This window comes from Leucopleurus acutus (genome assembly GCF_964270905.1).
Source record: "Leucopleurus acutus genome assembly, chromosome: 7".
Taxonomy (NCBI): Eukaryota; Metazoa; Chordata; class Mammalia; order Artiodactyla; family Delphinidae; genus Leucopleurus; species Leucopleurus acutus.
The window spans coordinates 71,844-89,592 of NC_139150.1; the positions used below are offsets into that span (position 1 = coordinate 71,844).

Below are 17,749 nucleotides of genomic sequence, written 5' to 3' on the forward strand. Positions count from 1 at the left end.
GCGCGATTATGAATAAAGCCACAAACTTTAGCGTATAGGTTTTTGTGTGCGTGTATACTTTCATGTCATCTCCCTTAGGAGTGGGATGCCTGGGCCACACGATCAAGAACGGTGAAGCTGTTTTCCAAAGCGGCGGCACCACTGTATCCACACTAGGAACACGAGAACTCGAGTTTTCTGCGTTCTCATCAGTACTTACCGTTGTCATTCTTTAAACGGCTGAAACACTTTATTCTTTTTGCAAAATTGTTTTTGTTCCTCAAGTTTGTGTGCTTTTCTACGTATATTTTAGAATCAGTTTATAAATTCCAACCCAGAAAGCCTGTTGGGGTTTTGCCTGGCGTAACACTGAGCCTACCGATCCATATGAGAACTGTCAATACTGAGTCTCCCAATGAACACGATGCCGTGCTTGGCTTATTTATTAAAGAAGATTCCTTTGGTCAATATTCTGAAATTTGCAGCATACACTCTAGCATATATATTTTTAGAGTTAGCCAGTTATTTGATGTTTTTGGTGCAATTTTAATGGAACTTTTTCAATTTCAGTTGTTAATTGCTAATCTATAGAAATACATTTGCTTTTCATATACTGACCTTGCTATACTCAGGTATTAGTTTTAGTAACTTCTTCTCACAGCTTTAAACAACAGAAATATATTGGCTCAGTTCTGGAGGCCAGAAGCTCAAAATCAAGGTATCGACAAGGCTGTGATCCCTTGGAAGGCTCTAATGAAGAACGCTTCTTGTCTCTTCCTAGCTTCTGGTGGTTCCCAGCAATCCTTGGTATTCCTAGGCTCGTAGATGCTTTGGTTTTATTAACTTTTTATTTGACTCTTTAAGATTCTCTGTATAGATAATCATGTCAGTCATGAATAGAGACAATTTTATTTAGTTATTTCCAAATGGTACACCTCTTATTTCTTTTTCTTGACTTGTTACAATGGCTAGAGCCTCAAGTATGATATTGAACAAAAATGGTGACAGGAGACATCCTTGCCTTGTTACTGATCTTAGGGGGAAAGGAGCCAGGCTTTCTCTGTTAAGCATGTCATTAGCTGTAGGTTTATCATAGATATCCTTGATCAGATTGAGGAAGTTTGCTTTAATTTCTAGTTTATGTAGAATTTATGTATCATAAATGGATGTTGAATTTTGTCAAAGCTTTTTCTGCATCTATTGAGATGATCATATAGTTTTTCCTCCTTGATATATTAAGTTATACTGATTGATTTTTAAACTTGAACCCACCTTGCATTTTTCATTCCTGGGATAAACCCTACTTTAATCAACATGTTCAATTTGCTAAAGTTGTGTTGAAAATTTTATTGTTCATATTCATGAGGAATGTTGGTCTGTAATTTTTTTGCTTGTAATGTCTCTGTCAGTTTTGGTATCAGAGTAATGCTGGCCTCGTAAAATAAATTGGGAAATACCTTCTCTTTTTCTACTGTCTAGAGGACTTTGTATAGAATTATTTCCTCCTTAAACGTCTGGTTGACTTCATCAATGAAACAAATTGGGCCCGTGATTTTCTTTGTTGGAAGATTTTTAACTATGAATTTAATTTATTTAATATATACAGCATTACTAAGGTTACCTATTTCCTTTTATTTTTCCAGGTTATCTATTTTTGAGTGAGCCTCATAGTTTGTGTCAAGGAATTTTTCCATTTCATTTAAGTTACTGAAGTTATTGACATAAAGTTGTTTACAAAATTTCCCTGTTATCCATTTAATGTCAGCAGGATCTACAGTGATATTCCCTCTTTCGTTCCTTATATTGGTTATTTTTATCTATTTTTCGTGATCAGGCTAGCTAGAGGTTTGATAATTTTACTGGTTTGATTTTTAACATGATCATTCTGGCTGTTGTGTTGAAGGTAGACTGAAAGAGGCAAGGGCAGAAGCAGACCAGTTAGAAGGTTACTGCAACAACCCAGTCAAGAAGAACAAGAGTGACTTGGACCAGGAGGTGGCAGTAGGAAAGGCTGGACAAGTGATCATATTCTAAGTGTATTTTGAAGGTGGAGTCAGAAGATACTATACGGGTTCAGATATGGATCAGAAGTAGGGTAAGAAAAGAAAGTAGGACATAAAAACGACTGCAAAAGTTTTGGCTTGAGCAACTCTAACAGCAGTTTCCACTGATGGAGACAGGGAGGAATCTGGGGAGTATCTGGAACTCGAGGGTCAGCACGTGAACTCTGGATGCTCACTGGGCCTCCAAGTACAGACGGTGAATAATTTGTCGGGTATATAAGCCTGGGGTGTAGGAGCAGACCTGGACTAAAAATACAAAATTGGAATTCACAACGTTGGAAGCCATGGGAAAAGGTGAGAATGTATGCCTGAGGCACACAGTGACCTTCAGAGGTTGGGAGAAGACAGAAAAAGAGACACAAAGGGGTTTCACACAGAAGGGAGTCACAACTGCGGAAAGGCTGTGGACAGGTCCGTAAGGCAAGGGCTGAGAAGGGGAGGTCCCTGCGGAGCTTGACAAGAGCAGTTCCAACAAAGCTTTGCACTGAAAGATGGACTGCAGACTAGGAAAGGAGAAATCAGAGACAATGCAGACCTGTGTCTCCTGTGGCTAAGAAGGAGAGAAGAAAAAGAGAGAAGTCGATGGAAGGGGAAGAGAAAAACTTCAAAAATAGGAAAAATAACAGCACATTTACATATTGATAGAAATAATCCAGCAGAGAGAGAAAGCTGACCGGGCAAGAAATAGAATACAGAATTTCTGTCATGACATCCTTGGGTAGATGATGAAAACAGGGCAGAGTGTGCGAGCGGGAGGACTGGCCTCTGCTCATCTGCTACACGAGAGAGGGCGGAGCTCAAGGGCACGGGTGCAGGGAGGAAGGCCATGCGGGGGGAGGGCCCCTCTGGTGACTCATGTTCTCTGCGAAGGGGAAGCTGTCATCACATGCGGTGGGGCGGGGAGGTTCATTTCCTCCTTGGTGTGGCTCAGGCTGTGTCGTTCTACCAGTAACTCCGGAGAGGGCCTGATGGGGGAATTGGGCTCACTATGGGGAAGGGGCAGACTATTCACCCCATGAGGGGTACTGGCTCATGTGACGCTGGCTCCAACACTGCAGAACTCTGGGAAATCTGGAGTCATTCCATTTCACTCCACCTCAGCTTCCTCACGTGAAAATGGGATCACTGCAGCACTAACGTGCAGGATGGTTTCGGGGGACAAGATCGGTCTGACAGAGGTACCAGGGGCAGTCGTCCTCCATCCAGTCCAGACAGGCCCCTCCTCCCGCCCCTGCACAGCTGCCTGGGGCGGCTCCCAGGGGCGCTCGCGCAGCCCTGGCTTTGTGCCTCCCTCAAGGCTGGCTTGCTCACCTGGAGCCAGCTTGATCTCCAGTGCGGTCCGGATGAGGGCCATCAGCGTGGACGTGAAGTGGACGGTCATGTCCTCGTTGGAGATGGGCATGTTCATACGAACGAGGCGCTGGGGACAAGGGGGCAGGTCAGGGCCAGGCCTCCCAGGGTGCCCCCGCCACAGGGCTACACGGTGCTCAAGGGCCCTGGAGGCTGGGCTTGGCCTCCCAGAGGTGGTCCCTGCAGGTGCCCAGGACCAAGAGAGGTTGGATGCATGGGAGTTTTGCCAGCATTTACACTACCCCTGGACCCCCACCCTCATCTGAGCTGAGGGTTCCCTTGGCTGCACAAAAGTAGAAGTCCAGGTACATCTTGTACAACGGGGCCAGGCCATAAGTCTGGAGCCCTCTGAAAGAACAGGCATGTCTCAGCCAGAGGGGCCCTTGCCCACTGCCCATGACAGAACAAGTGTGTGGCCTAGGCTGAAGAGGGGTGTGGGCCGGCTGCAGGACCCCTGAGGCAGCCCACAGACAGGAGCACTGGACGACGGGTGGGGCAGCCAAGACCACAGGCTCAGAGGTCAGCTCCCAGTGAGGAGACCCACAGCCCCGGGAAGCCTCTGCCTCTCACCACCCAGCTACGGGGCCAGGAAGAGATGCTTGATGCCGCCAGCCCAAGGCAGCAAGGGAAGCCTTAGAGAGCAGCTCCTTCCAGGGGGAAGGACCCAAACAGATGTGACTGAACAGGGCCTCAGGCTCAGCAGGCTGCCTGGGGACCCAGGGCCATCCCACAGGAACACAAGTGCTCGGACCAGACTGGGAGCCCTGCAAGCTTGCTTCCTGTTTCCCCATCAGGTGAACAGCCCCCTTTCCTCTCTTCCATTTTCCAGGACAGAACAGCTGGAGACAGGTGTGTCTCTGAGGCTCTGAGAACTTATGCGATCTCCAGGAGGAAAAGGGTCTCAGGTGTGTCTGGAACGTCCTGAGCATTGGGGGGGCAACCTCGCCTGCCAAGTAGAGCCCTCAGGGCACCGTGAGCCCCCTGACCTCTCCCATCCAGGATGGGAGCTAGAGGTGGGGGCACAGGGCCCCTCCCTGGGGTCTGCCTGCCCTCTGCCAAGCCTGCACCCTATGACAGGGCAGCCTCTCTGTCCCTTCTCTGGTTAGGGCCACTCTGCCCCCAGGCCTGCCCCCAGCATCCTGGCACCAAATCCAGTCTTCAGCCTGATGGAGGGCAGGTGGCTAGAGACACAAGCCCAGACTCCTTCCCCTAATGCTGGCAAAGCCCCACTTGGCACCTCCAATCATGGTCCTAGGACCTTGCTGGCCACCTGTGTGACACACACGGCTTCCCAGAGCACGGTGTCCCTGGAGAACAGCACCGATGGCAGTGGGAGAGGCAGAGGGGTTCCACGCCAGGGGAGAGTCAGGGAGTCAGGGGCCAGCGGGAAGGAGGGGCAAGCAGGTGTTTTCCAAGAGAGGAGAGCTCCGTCCGGGGCACCTTTACCAGAGTCCCTTCTGCCTGCCCAGGCCCGGGAGAGCCAGGAATCTCAGGGAGCAGCAAAGGGGCGAGACCAGGGCAAACAGACAGGAGCCTCTGCCTGGGCCTAGACCCTCTTGGACATGGCGCTCTGTGCATCTCCTGACCCTCCCCAGCTCACCAAGCCCATCCACTTCCACCCACCACGAGGCCTCACCTGGTCTCTTCACTGCCAGAACCTGGAGTTGGCCAGCACACCCGGGGAGGAACTCCAAAGGCTATCCTGTCACGGCCCTGGCTGCCCACCCTGGCCCCAGGTGTCAGTGTGGACACAGCTCTCCTTCTTGGGGACAAAGCTACAGCCTTTCATGCACGGCCTCCAGGCAGGCTCGACTCACATGCCGGGCAGGGGAGGACCAAGGAAGACACTAGAGGCGTCTGCATATGGCCTGGAGGAGCCACTTAGCTCCCAGAGGCTGTGCTGAGCCAGGGGAGAGATGCAAGCCCAGAATCGAGCACAGAGACAGACAGTGTGGACAGAATCAGAAAGATGAAAGCTCTGGTGGGAAGCCTGCTCAGAGAGGGAGACAGCAGTCAGGCCCCAGACACTTGCTGGCTGAGTCTCGGGAGCACTGAGGGCTCTTGAGGGGGCGGAGCGCTGGAGGGATGGGAGGTGCTTACTCACCAAGGGGGTGACGGAGGATGCAGGGGCAGGTGGGAGCAGGCTTGGGGATGGGGCCATGTGGCCTGCTCGCCCACCCGGGAGGGAGGCCTGGCGGTGTCCTCAGTTTACCTCCCTCCTTGCAGCTCAGCCGCTGGGCCCTCAGCAGCAGGGTGGGAGGGACAGGGGACCACCCAGGCCCCAGAGGCTGTTCTCACTCCACAGGGCCCTCTGGAGCACCAGGAATGAAGGCAGGATGCCTCTCTCCAGCACCCTTCCTTCTTAAGGCTCCGTGAACCCACGAAGCCCTAGAGACAACGCTCCCTCCCCAGCCCGGGAAGTTCTGCACATGCGGGGCTGGGGGCGGGCTCCTCAGGTGCACCCTGCAGAGACCTTGCAGGCCGCTGCTCCCCCAGGGTCGGACCCTCAGGGCTAGACAACTCCACCCACATCAGGGGCTTAGGGGACAGAGGAGCAGAGTGTGGTCCTGAGCTCGGAACAAAAACAGGCTCTGTCAAAAAAGCTGGTCTGTCCCCGCCTTTCTAGGGAAGAGAAGGGAAGGAGAAGAGGCAGCTGGTGGGCTCCAGCTCCATGTTCCCGAGCCTCCCCGGGGGCTCTCAGAGGGGCAGCCCTGGGGGACAAGGGGCCAGTGCAGGGACACCTCGTGGTGTCTGCTTCCCTCTGTTTGGGAAGGAAGCAGAGATGTTCGGGGCAGAGAAGAGAAAGAAACAGTGAGACAGCACAGCAGCAGACAAACAGATGGACAAGCCCCAGAAGAGACACGGGAGCCCGGCCACAGCACAGACAGCCTGCGGGGTGTGGGCGTGGGGTCTACCTTGTATGCAACTCGAGCAGGGCATTTCTTCCCCAGCCCCAGGGGCGGGGACATGTGTTTCAGCATCTCAAACATATCATTGTAACTGATGCGCCCACTGGAGGCCCGGCCCACAGGACAGAGGCAGAGTGGGGTCCACGATGGGGGGCGCAGCAGGAGGGAAGGGGGAGGAAGCAGACAAGAAAACAGAGCCAGTTAACCAGCGTCGGATTAAACGAAAAAACAGGTCAAATGAGGGATTTCTCTGCTGGGCTCGATCCCCTCCTTGCCCCAGCCTCACCTCCGCACTCTGGTCCCACGCAGGGAGCGGGCAGGGGGGCATCTGAGCTAATGAACATGGAGGGCATGACAGGCTGCATCGGGGCGGCTTTGGGTTGTCAACTCTGATTTTACACTTTCAGAAGCCATGGGCAATGCCAAATTGGAAAAGAGCTGTTTCACCATGCCAGGGCAGCTGGTAGAGTTAACTGACCAGCAAGGCCGGCTGGAGATCCACAGCAGAAACATCAGCTTGCCTGATGAGCAAATTCACGCTCAATTTGCTTCCAAGTTAGCCGAGAGGCTTAAGAAGTGGAGAAAAGTCTAAAGCAGGCCAGAAAACGAGAGCGAGAGCCACGCTGTTCTGCAGGGAGCCCCGAGGCTCTAGAGACGAAGTCCACGGGGCCAAGGCCAGCTCCAGGCCCAGAGACACCCGAGGCCGGCCCGGGGCAGGGCTGCTGCTGTGTCACGGCTGGGTGGGAAATGGGAGACTGCAGAGGGGGCGCGGGGGGCAGCTGGGGTGAGATGTGGCTTGGTGCCACTCTTGTATCCTCCTGACAGCACGCCAGGAAGGGCTGGGACCAACATAAGGGATAAGGCTCCAGACTCAGGGAGGTGTCCAGGGGTTGTTGACTGTGTCTCCTCCGAGGCAGACGGGCCACCAGTCCTGAAGCCTCACCTCCACCCCTGGGATGGCTGCCTACGGGACCTGCTTGGGCTCCCAGAGACACAGGCGGGTTCAGGCCACTGAAGAGAGAAGGCGGACAGCCTTCTCCTGGCAGGTGGATCCACCCCAGGGTCTGGCCCTCCTCCCAGGGCTCCTGGGCTCAGCTGAGTGGCCCCATCCAGAGGTGAAGCAGGACCTGTCTTTGGGCCCCACGGCCTCCGCCCTCTCCTCCCCCCAGCAACCAGAAAGCCCTGGGCTGTTGGACTCTCCTGGCAGACGGGCAGCTGCTCCTGGTCCACCTGCGCCCACACCCCCTCCTCGGGGGCCCTTGGCCTCTGGACTGTCTGACCTTCAGTCCACCTTCAAGAGCCCGGAGGCAAATCCGGGTGAGACGCCTGCTTCCTTGGCACAGGTGGGACCCGGTCCCCATCCTCACGGCCCGGCCAGAAAGCTCTGTGCGCACCGTCTCGTGAGGCTGCCTGTCCCCAGCCAGCTGGAGGGGTCGGGAGTCAGATGGGGAACCGAAGTGTCCAGGAGGTTGGAGTGCAGGCAGGACAGGGCAGGAGGGGCGAGAGGTGAGGTGTCATCATTCCCAAACCAGGCAGGGAGTGTGTGCTGTGTCTGCATTTCGGGCAGGGAAGGGTATGTCGGTTGGAGTAGCACACCTGGCTGGCCAACCTACGAGGGCAGTTCTTCCCTAAGCCAACAGGTGGCGCAAGACAACGCAACAAACTGTACATATCCTTATAATGAATCCGGCGACTGGAAAGGAAACGTCACAGGTCATGGCAACCGAGGCACGAGGAGCCCGTCCCGCCCGTCCAGCCTTGCGCAGTCCGGAGGTGGAGCCGGGGCAGGCTGGACAGGCGGCTCCCGGCTGGGGCCTGGGCCAGAGAGCCCCAGGAGGCACGGCGGCCCTCAGACAGTTTCCAGAGCCCACTGCAGCCGGGAGACGTTCCTTACAGAACAGCCTCGGGCCCTGTGTGTCCACCTGCACACAGCACCCCTGGGCCTCGTTCACGGCTGTCTGGCCGCCCCTCCCCTCACTCCCTGAGTGCCTGAGCCCCCAGGGCCTTCTCGGCACACCTGGCTCTCCTGACTATCCCTGCCTCTCTGAGCACACCGTGTCCTTCCCTGGGGTCTGCGGGTCTGGCTAAGGGTCCCTCTTGTCCCCGGGTGGGCACCCCAGCCCACGCTGACGCTTGCCTTTCCTGCAAGATGGCCCCCTCAGTCTCACCAACTCCAAACTGTGTTGCGCTCACTTCTGGGAAAGAGGGAGTGAAGAGGAAGCCCCATTCCGGCCTCACGCAAGGTGCTTGCTAACCTTGTGGACCCAAGGGACCAGCACAAAGAAGTCTGGCGGAAGTCTGGCGGAGGCACAGCCCCTACTGTCACCCCTGTTCCTCGGCCCATCTTCTCTCTTCTGCCATCAAACCCCTCAGCCGCCACCAGAGGAAAAGTGGGGGCCTGATCCTGTCACGCTGGTTCCAAAGCTGTTCTCTCTGTCTATAAAACGAAGTCAAAGCTAGCTGTCTGGCCACCTTGCAGCCCCTCTGCGATGCACCCTCCCCGCGAGCCAGGCACCCAGCCCCTTCCCGTGCCCCCGCCCCCACCCTACTCTAGAGCGAGCTCCGTCCACCCCACTCCTTCAGTTCAGCTCAGCTGCCACCTCCGCTGACCCACCAGCCAGAGGTAAGCTCTCCCTCCGCAGACACGCCTGGCCTGCAGCTCCTCTGCCCCACGCCCAGCTGGGCCGAGCAGAGCTGAGAGCACACACCTGCTCCCCTGTGGGCCCCAGGCCCCAGCACATGGCACAGGCTCAGAGACATTTACTGGACAGATGGGTGACCATGAGGGTGAGCAGACAGATCGCTCACAGTAGCGGGTAGTGACCCTCCTGCTGAGTCTCCACACTTCACCACGAAGCGCTGAGGCAACAACAAAAGGGAGGGTGGGGGAAGGCGGCGCCGGAAAGCAACAACTCCACGCCTTCCTCATCCCCCCACAGCATGCATGTGTACACACACATGTGCACGTACACGCCCAAGCACACCTGCATTCACACACACGTACACACACACACGCAAAGATGCACTGCAGTCACATGCACACAATCACACGTGCTGCTGCACATGCAAAAACACGTGCATACACACATATGTGCCTGCCTGCACGTAAACACACTCACATGCACTCGGGTGTACACAGACCTGTGCACAGACAGCACACACATGCACATGCTTGTGCACACTCACGTAATACACACACATACACACAAAAGCTCAGGAAATTTCATAAAGTTCGTTTTTGTTTCAGCCTCCCCAAGAATGAGGAGACGGCAGATGGTCCCTGGGAAATAAAGATGGTCACGGCCCTGCAGCTGTCACAGAGGCTAGTTGAAGGCTCAAGCACGCTCTGCCCTGCCAGTCGTGGGGTACAGACCCAGCCTGCTCAGCTGCCTCAGCCGAGCCTTCCGCCGCCCCAGCCTCTCGTGGGAGAAGCACATCTGAGTGTCAGTTGCAGGTCATGCCTGTGCTACTTCCGGACTGGGGGTCTTGTGTTATCCTGCTGGTATCTTGCTCTGGGCTGAGGCTTACATTTTGCTATCTACTCTTCCATAAGCACTTCACCATATTCCTGAATGCCTATGCCTTCCAGAGGCCCCAGTTCTAGAACCCTGGATTTGGGAAACAGTCAGCCGTCTCTGTGCACAATCACAAAGCTGCCGTCTGACCCAAGTCCACTTCTTGTATGTCTTAATTCTGCTCCACCTGGGGCTGATTGGGGAGGTGCTGGGTCTACAGTCCATAGAGATCTGGGAGATATGATCCCCCTCTCGCAGGCCTGCACTGACTTGCCTTTGCCTGTTAGTCCAAGTCATGCTCTATACAACATCTGTGTTTTTCTCCTCTAGAAAAACATAAGCCCAGAAGCAGCAGCATCTCTTCAGACCACAGTCAGGATGGCCCTCCTGGAATGAGCCTCAATCCTGCCTCACTGGACTCTCTCCCGCCCTCTGCCTGACAAGGACCAGGCCTTGGGTGTGGTCAGTCTCCCCTCCGGTCTGACTGGGCCTTCCTGACCAGAGAACCCAGGAATACCCCTGAGCCTGTGGACTCAAGCATGTGCTGTGGGCAAATGTGCTGATGCATCAGAAAAATGCTGGGACTCTCCAAGACCATGAAAAATCACATACAACACGAACCATAAATAACAGCCAGGCTTGTTCTACGCTGTGTGAAAACTGTCAATTTTTCACTACACTGGAACACACTCAGAGATGCTCTGGGCCTGGAAGAGCCCCAGGGCCCTGGTGCTGCCCAGACCGGAAAGGGCCTCACATAACGCCTTCTGGATCTTCACTGTGATGGGATGGGGGCTCCAGGGAGACTGCATAAGAAGTGGGTACGGGAGCCCAGCCAAGCTCCCAGGATTTTGGGGCCTGGAGGGTCAGAAAGCTCCAGAGTATTCCCCTTGCTGAACGTGGATTCAGAGTCCCAGGTGCTCTGTGGGTAGCAGGATCCTCCCATGAGGACGCTGACCCTCTCCTAAAGGCCTCTGCCACACAAAGGGTGACCAAACACAGAGCTGCGCCACAGGGACGCGGGCAGGCCAGGGAGCCTGAGGGAGAGGAGGCGGGAAGCGGTGGCACCCCAGTTCCAGGGTCTTCTCGTCCCCCTGGAGCCCCCGCCCTGGGGCACAGTTCACTCCCAGGCTCACCGTGAGTGACGCGCTGAGCAGGCCTGAGTCTTACCGACGGCCAGATCTCTCGGGCCCTCAGCGTCCTGTGTTTTGCTGCAGAGAGTACACCCTTAGTAACTCCTCAAGCCATGGATCGAGAGGGTGAATGAATGAATGAGCAAGGGAATGAGTGAGCGATGAAGGAACAGACAAATCGGCAGATGGTGGATCCGTGCTGCCGTGCTGACCCCCAGGACGAAATGTCAGAGGTGTGCAAGCATCTCCCATGAAACACAGTCTCCACCGCCTCCTGACCCCAAGCCACTCCCTTCAGGACACCCCTGCTCCGTCTGGAAGCGAATCGCCCCTCACTTACGCAACAGCAGCGCAGTAACCCTTTTTTACCAAGACCAAAGGGCCTCAATCACACTAGACCCTTCCTGGCAGCTCATCTGATTTCAATAAAACTTTACTGAGAACCCTCTATTCGCGGCCTGGGCTGGTGACACAGAGGTGCACTTGGCTCCTGACGTCAAGGAGATGGCAGGGAGGGAGAGCCCCGAGTCCACAGAGGAGAATGTCCTGAGGCCCCACATTATTTCTGCCCACAGAGGTCTCAGAGCTTCACAAGAACGGTGAGGCCCTGAGAGAAGGTCCTTCTCTGTTTCCACACGCTCTCCACGACCCCAGATGTGAGAAGACGGTGAGCTCCCGTTCAATAGGAACCCTGAGTCTCACAACCCCCTGAAAACCTTCCATGACCCCCAGGTAACATCCGAAGGGCTGGACGGAGGGTCTGAGAAGAGGATTTCTCAGCCCAGGGAGCTGTATACAAGAACACCGAGAGTGGGAATGAGCACACCCCCTGGGAGGCGGGCTCAGCAGTACCCCACGGGGAGCAGGATGGACCCTAACTTACCCCAGCCAAAATCCACAGGGGGAACACTCACTTGAAACATGTCTGCAGCCACCAGCCCTGTGCTGAGATCCGTGGGTGGCAGGGACCACCCCTGAGGACCACGCAGCATGGGGCTCACTCACCACGCAGCCCTGTGCTGAGATCCGTGGGTGGCAGGGACCACCCCTGAGGACCACGCAGCATGGGGGCTCACTCACCACGCAGCCGGGTCGTACTCAGCCCAGACCCGGATGAACTCGTCCAGGTGGTGAGGCCCTAGGATGGAAGAGTCCCGCGTAAGGTACTCAAAATTGTCCATGATCACCGCCACAAAGAGGTTCAACATCTGCAGGACAGGAAGGAAAAGAGGTGATATCCAGAGACCTCAGCCTGCCCCCTCCCCCACCTCTCCACCTGCAGCCAAAGTCTCCGTGTGAGGCGGACAGGGCAGCAGACGTCACTGACTCAGGCAGAGCCTGCCCAACCTGCTCCCTCCACAGCCTTGCAGAGGGCTTCCCAGGCCCCCTTTACACTGCCACCACCACCAGCAGCATCCTTCCCCGGGTTCTAGGTCCCACAGGCTAACCCCAGCCCAGTGTTTGTCCTCTGAAGGCTTCTGTTCTCTACTTCTCCCACCCCGTCCTCATTCAGGCCCAGCTTCTCCTGTCCATGATCTGTCCTGCCGTCTAGGTTAATCTTCTCCACTGTGTGGTCCCCACCCTCTCCCCTTCTCAGGTAAACCTTCAAGGAAAGTAGCAACTTTGGACTTAATAGTTTGGGCTCTAGAGAACTACAGCTCAGGTATTTTGTTTTGTTTGTTTTTTTTAACTGAGTTGAAATTCACTTAACATACAGTTAAGTCTACAATTCAGTGGCATTTAGTGTACGCACAGTACTGTGCAACCACCACTTCCCTAGTTTCAAAATTTTTTCATCACTCCTAAAGAATACCTTGCACCCCTAAGTAATCACTCCCTATTCCTCCATCCTCCCATTCCCTAGAAACCACCAATCTCCTTTCTGTACCTGTAGATTTGTCTATTTTGGATATTTCGAATAAAAAATTCCATACAGGGCTTCCCTGGTGGCACAGTGGTTGAGAGTCCGCCTGCCAATGCAGGGGACGCAGGTTCGTGCCCCGGTCCGGGAGGATCCCACATGCCACGGAGCGGTTGGGCCCATGAGCCATGGCTGCTGGGCCTGCGCGTCCGGAGCCTGTGCTCCGCGGTGGGAGAGGCCACAGTGGTGAGAGGCCCGCATACCGCAAAAAAAAAAAAACTCCATACAATGTATGACCTTTTGTGTCTGGCTTCTTTCACTTAGTGTGATGTTTTCAAAGTTCATCCATGTTGCAGCATTTGGCAGAACTTCCTTCCTGTTTATGGCTGAATAATATTCCTTTGTAGGTATGTACTACAATTTGTTTATCCATTCATCCACTGATGGACATTTGGGTTGTTTCCACCTTTGGCTGTTAATGGTTAATGCTGCTATAAATATTCACGGACAAATTTCTGTGTAGACATAAAATTTCATTTCTCTCGTGTACATACCTAGGAAGGGGATTTCTGGGTCATATGGTAATATTACGATTAAGTTTTTGAGGAACTTCCAAACTGCTTTCCACAGAAGCTACTGGTTTTTACATTTCCATCAGCAATGCACAAAAGTCCCTATTTCTCCATGTCCTCACCAACACCTGGTATCTTCTGTTTAAAAAAAAAAAAATTATTCTAGCCATCCTCGTGATGCAAAATGGTATCTCATTGTGGTTTTTATTTGCATTTCCTTAACGACCAAGGATGTTGAATGTCTTTATGTGCTTGTTGGCTGGCCAGTTGAATATCTTCTTTGGAAAAATGACTATTCTGATTCTTTGTCCCTTTTTATATGGTTGTTTCTCTTTTTGTTGTTGAGTTGTAGGAGTTCTTTATATATTTTGCATATTAACCCCTTATAAAATATTTTCTCCCATTCCTTCTATTGTATTTTCATATTTTTATAATATCCTTTAATGCACAAAGTATTGCATTTTGATAGTTCAATTTATCTATTTTTTTTCTTTTCTTGCTTGTGATTATGATGTCAAATCTAAGAATTCTTTGCCAAATCTGAGGTCATGAAGATTGGTTCCCTATGTTTTCTTCTAAAAGTTTTACAGTTTTAGTTCTCACACTTAGGTCTCTGATCAATTTTGAGTTAATATTTTTACATGGAGTGAGGTAAGGGTCCAACTTCATTTTTTTGCATGTGGATAACCAGTTAGCTCCTCCCCATTTGTTAGAGAAACTGTTCTTTCCATATTGAATGGTCTTGGCATCCTTGTCAAAAATCAATTGGCCATAGACGTTTGGGTTTACTTCTAGACTCTCAATCCTATTCCATTGCTCTCTATATTTATCCTTATGCCAGCACCACATTGTCCCCCACCCCCAGGCTTTATTAAGGTGGAATTAACAAAATTGTAAGATTCTTAAGGTGTACATTGTGGTGATTTGATATACATATACGTTGTGAAAGGGTTCCCGCCATCTATTAACTAACACATCTATCACCTCACATGTTTATCTTTTAGTGATAGAACATTTAAGTTCTACTCTCTTAGCAAATTTCACTTATATAATACAGTCTTAAAAACTATACTCACCATGTTTTACATCAGATACTCAGACTTTGTTTATATAGCTGAAAGTTTGTACCCTTTTATCAACCTCTCCTTATTTCCCCAATCCCCAGGCCCTGGCAACAACTTTTCTACTCTGTTTCTATGATTCTGACTTCTTTAAAAAAAGATTCCACACATAAGTGATACTATGCACTATTTGTCTTTCTCTATCTGGCTTATTTCATTTAGCATAATGCCCTCAAGGTCCATCCATGTTGTCACAAATTGCAGGATCTCCTTCTCATGGCTGAATACTATTCAATTGTGTGTGTGCGTGTGCGTGTGTGTCACATCCTCTATATTCATTCATCTGTTGATGGACACTTAGGCTGTTTCCTATCTTTGCTACTGTGAATAATGGCTGCAATGAATATGGGAGTGTGGATATTGCTTCAATATCCTGTTTTCATTTCTTTTGAATATATACTCAGAAGTGGAGTTGCTGGATGAATGGAACCAACAGAATAATGTCATGCCTCGGCTCACCCTTGACATGTCCAGGGAGTGTTGGTCCTGTGGATGGTGTGGCATCATGAATGTGGCTTTCTATGGAACCGTATGTCTGCAGCCAGAGCACAGTGAAGCCAACCTGGTGGGCTCAACCTTGCGCCCATGGATTGGCTGGCTCTTGCAGCACCAGATAGATGTCTTTGAACTTCATAGAGACCACTGTCCCCCCTACCTACAAGACGGGTGACTCTCCAGAAATCTTTCCTTCCCCACTGCCCACAGTGGGTCTTCTGATGTATCAGGGAATGACCCCAACATGCAAATCCTCTCCTTGGTTCCTGGCAACTAGTGAAAGACTAGTTTCATAGATTTTTCTGTATTTTTCTATCAATATGCAAGCTCATCGGTCTCAAATGCACACCTTTCCCAACTACCCCAACCTTCTACTGTACCTTCCAAAATTCTCAGTTCACCATCAATAGAAATTCTTTTATCTTCATCTTACCCGAACGTTCTTCATTTCCCATTGCTCTAGGTGAAACAGTGGTGCCCCCTCCATCCTCTTAAGAAAAAAGCCTGCCGTTTAAGGTTTCTGGTCTACCAACCTCCCCCTGCTTCCTGGGAAATGTGCACCTGACTTGCTGTATTTGTCCCCACACCTACTCTTAATTCTTGTTGCTGTTAATATCCACAGAGATGGGTCAACTATTGCCTGGCCTCTCTGATCCCTGACCTCCCCCCAGCCTCCCGCCATCATCTCAGCCCCTTACTCGTATGACTGCAAAACAACTCATTACCAGTGACTACCAATGAACATTACCATTACCACCTCCAAAGTCTTAACCACAGATGTCTCACTCTCTGCCCACAGTTCCTATCCTTCTGGCTCACTTCATCTAATACTTGTGTCCCATGGGGACCTCTGATCCAGTGGTCCTGCCCCTCCCCTCCCTCCTGTCCCCAGGCCTGATCCCACATCCAGTACTAAGATGATGCTTTTCCACACATCGTTTTCTCCCTCCTTACACTTGTCTGGTAAATCCCAAATCTGAATAATGCACTTTGCTACCCATGGTGCCAAGTAGAGAATATGGCCCGAGAAAAGCACAAACTGTGCTGGCTGGTCCTGCATGAAAGTTATGACTGTAAATCTGAAGTGTCTGCTCAGCACTGCTCACTGTGGAAAGCAGCTGTCCACTCTTGCTATGCTCTTTGCTTCTTATTATCTCTTGAACCTGCTGCAGTAAGGCTTTGATCCTAACACTCCAAAGAAACTGTTCCTGTGAAGGGCACCCATGGTCTCTACCTTTCCACACCCCATGAGCAATTCTCAGTCATCATTTTACTTTACCTCCCAACAATATTTCACATGGTTGATGATTCCCTCCCACTAGGGACACCTTCTTCCCTTGGTTTTTAGGGGACTGCCTTCTCCTGGCTCTCTCCTGCCTCACTGCTCCGAATCAACTTCTGGATCCCATGCTCCCTTCTGTCTCCTAAATGCCCCCAGGGCTGAGTCTTCAGCCCTCTTCTCCATAGGTCAGTGCTCCTCGAACTTAGCACACAAGGAATCACCCAGGAAGTTCACTAAAACTGATTCCTGGGTCCCTCTCCCAGAGATCCTGATACAGCAAGTCTTGGAAGGGACCCAGGAATCTGCATTTCTAACCAGTGCTCAGGCAATGTTTAAGCCGTGGGTCTCTGGACCACACAGGGACCTAGAGGGTATCACCAAGCCTGATGGATACACCAAATACTAACGACGACGAATCCACATCTCCAGCCCAGAGGCCCCCACGTGTCTCTAACCACCCCCTCCTTATCCCCACGCCCATGGCTCCCCAACCTTTCCATCTCGGGGCAAGAACCACTCACTCCATCACCCCAGCAAACCCCAGAAGGCAGCGTTTTTCCCTCCTTTACTCTCATGCTCGTGTTCAATCAATTGTGTCAGCTCTACCTTTACAATGCAGCCCAAGTCCACACAACTTCTTTCACACCCACCCTCTCCAACTGTCACCTCTAATTATCTCCTGCTCACTTACAGCCTCTCCTGACCAGAAGCCAGAAGCCAGAGTGAGGTTTAAAGATGTCAAGCAGAGGATGCCACTGCTCACAGTGTCCCAGAGCCTTCTGCTGACTTGTAATAAAATCCACACCCTGCGACCTGGCCCGCTGACACCTCCAACCTGACCCCATGAGTTTCCATAGCTCATGGGTCACAGGCAGGCTGCCTGGAATTCTGTTGCTTCGTATCTTATCACCACGGTGCAAGTCCTTCTAGAAGCTGAGAACTGAGGGACAATTGCCCTACAGAAACTTAAAACCCCTTCCACAGAAGTAAAGGCAGGCCCACAGGAGCTCATTACCCAGTGGGTCCTTTCAGGATTAACGAGGTCCTCATCTCTGGGGAAACGAGGACCATCGATGTGGAATCAGCTTTCATGTGACATGGATCAGAATCAGGGACCAGCAAGAGACTAGGGGGGCCCAAGGCGGTCTGAGACCAGCAGACACAGGCGACGGGATGGGCACAGCGTCCGGGACTCACCAGAAAGGAGCAGAGGAAGATGAAGGAGACAAAGTAGAAGTAGGCGAAGTCGCTCCCACACTCAGCAGCATTGGCGAGCGCGTCGCAGGCCCGGCTGCCGAGGCAGGACAGCATGATCTCGTGCCAGGCCTCCCCAGTGGCGCTCCTGAGAAAAGGGCAGAGCATGAGGCCCAGGAAGGAAGGCCCAGGACCGGCCCTGGGAGGGAGCCTGGGAATTCAGGAGAGCTGGGTTCCTTCCCACAGGGATCCTGCACATGTGTGAGGTCTGGTTA

General features: G+C 52.5%; 1 protein-coding gene across 3 annotated transcripts in view; it reads right to left on the minus strand.

The window, feature by feature from the left end:
• CACNA1B (calcium voltage-gated channel subunit alpha1 B) overlaps positions 1-17,749 on the minus strand; it is a gene marked incomplete at both ends in the record, with an annotated part of 193,726 nt that overhangs the window by 8,393 nt on the left and 167,584 nt on the right. For all 3 annotated transcript variants that reach the window (XM_082842376.1, XM_082842375.1, XM_082842377.1), the window contains 4 exons: positions 3,354-3,462; positions 6,308-6,404; positions 12,030-12,157; positions 17,478-17,622. In XM_082842376.1, coding sequence (XP_082698502.1) covers positions 3,354-3,462; positions 6,308-6,404; positions 12,030-12,157; positions 17,478-17,622 — 479 coding nt within the window. The remainder of the gene's footprint in view (positions 1-3,353; positions 3,463-6,307; positions 6,405-12,029; positions 12,158-17,477; positions 17,623-17,749) is intronic.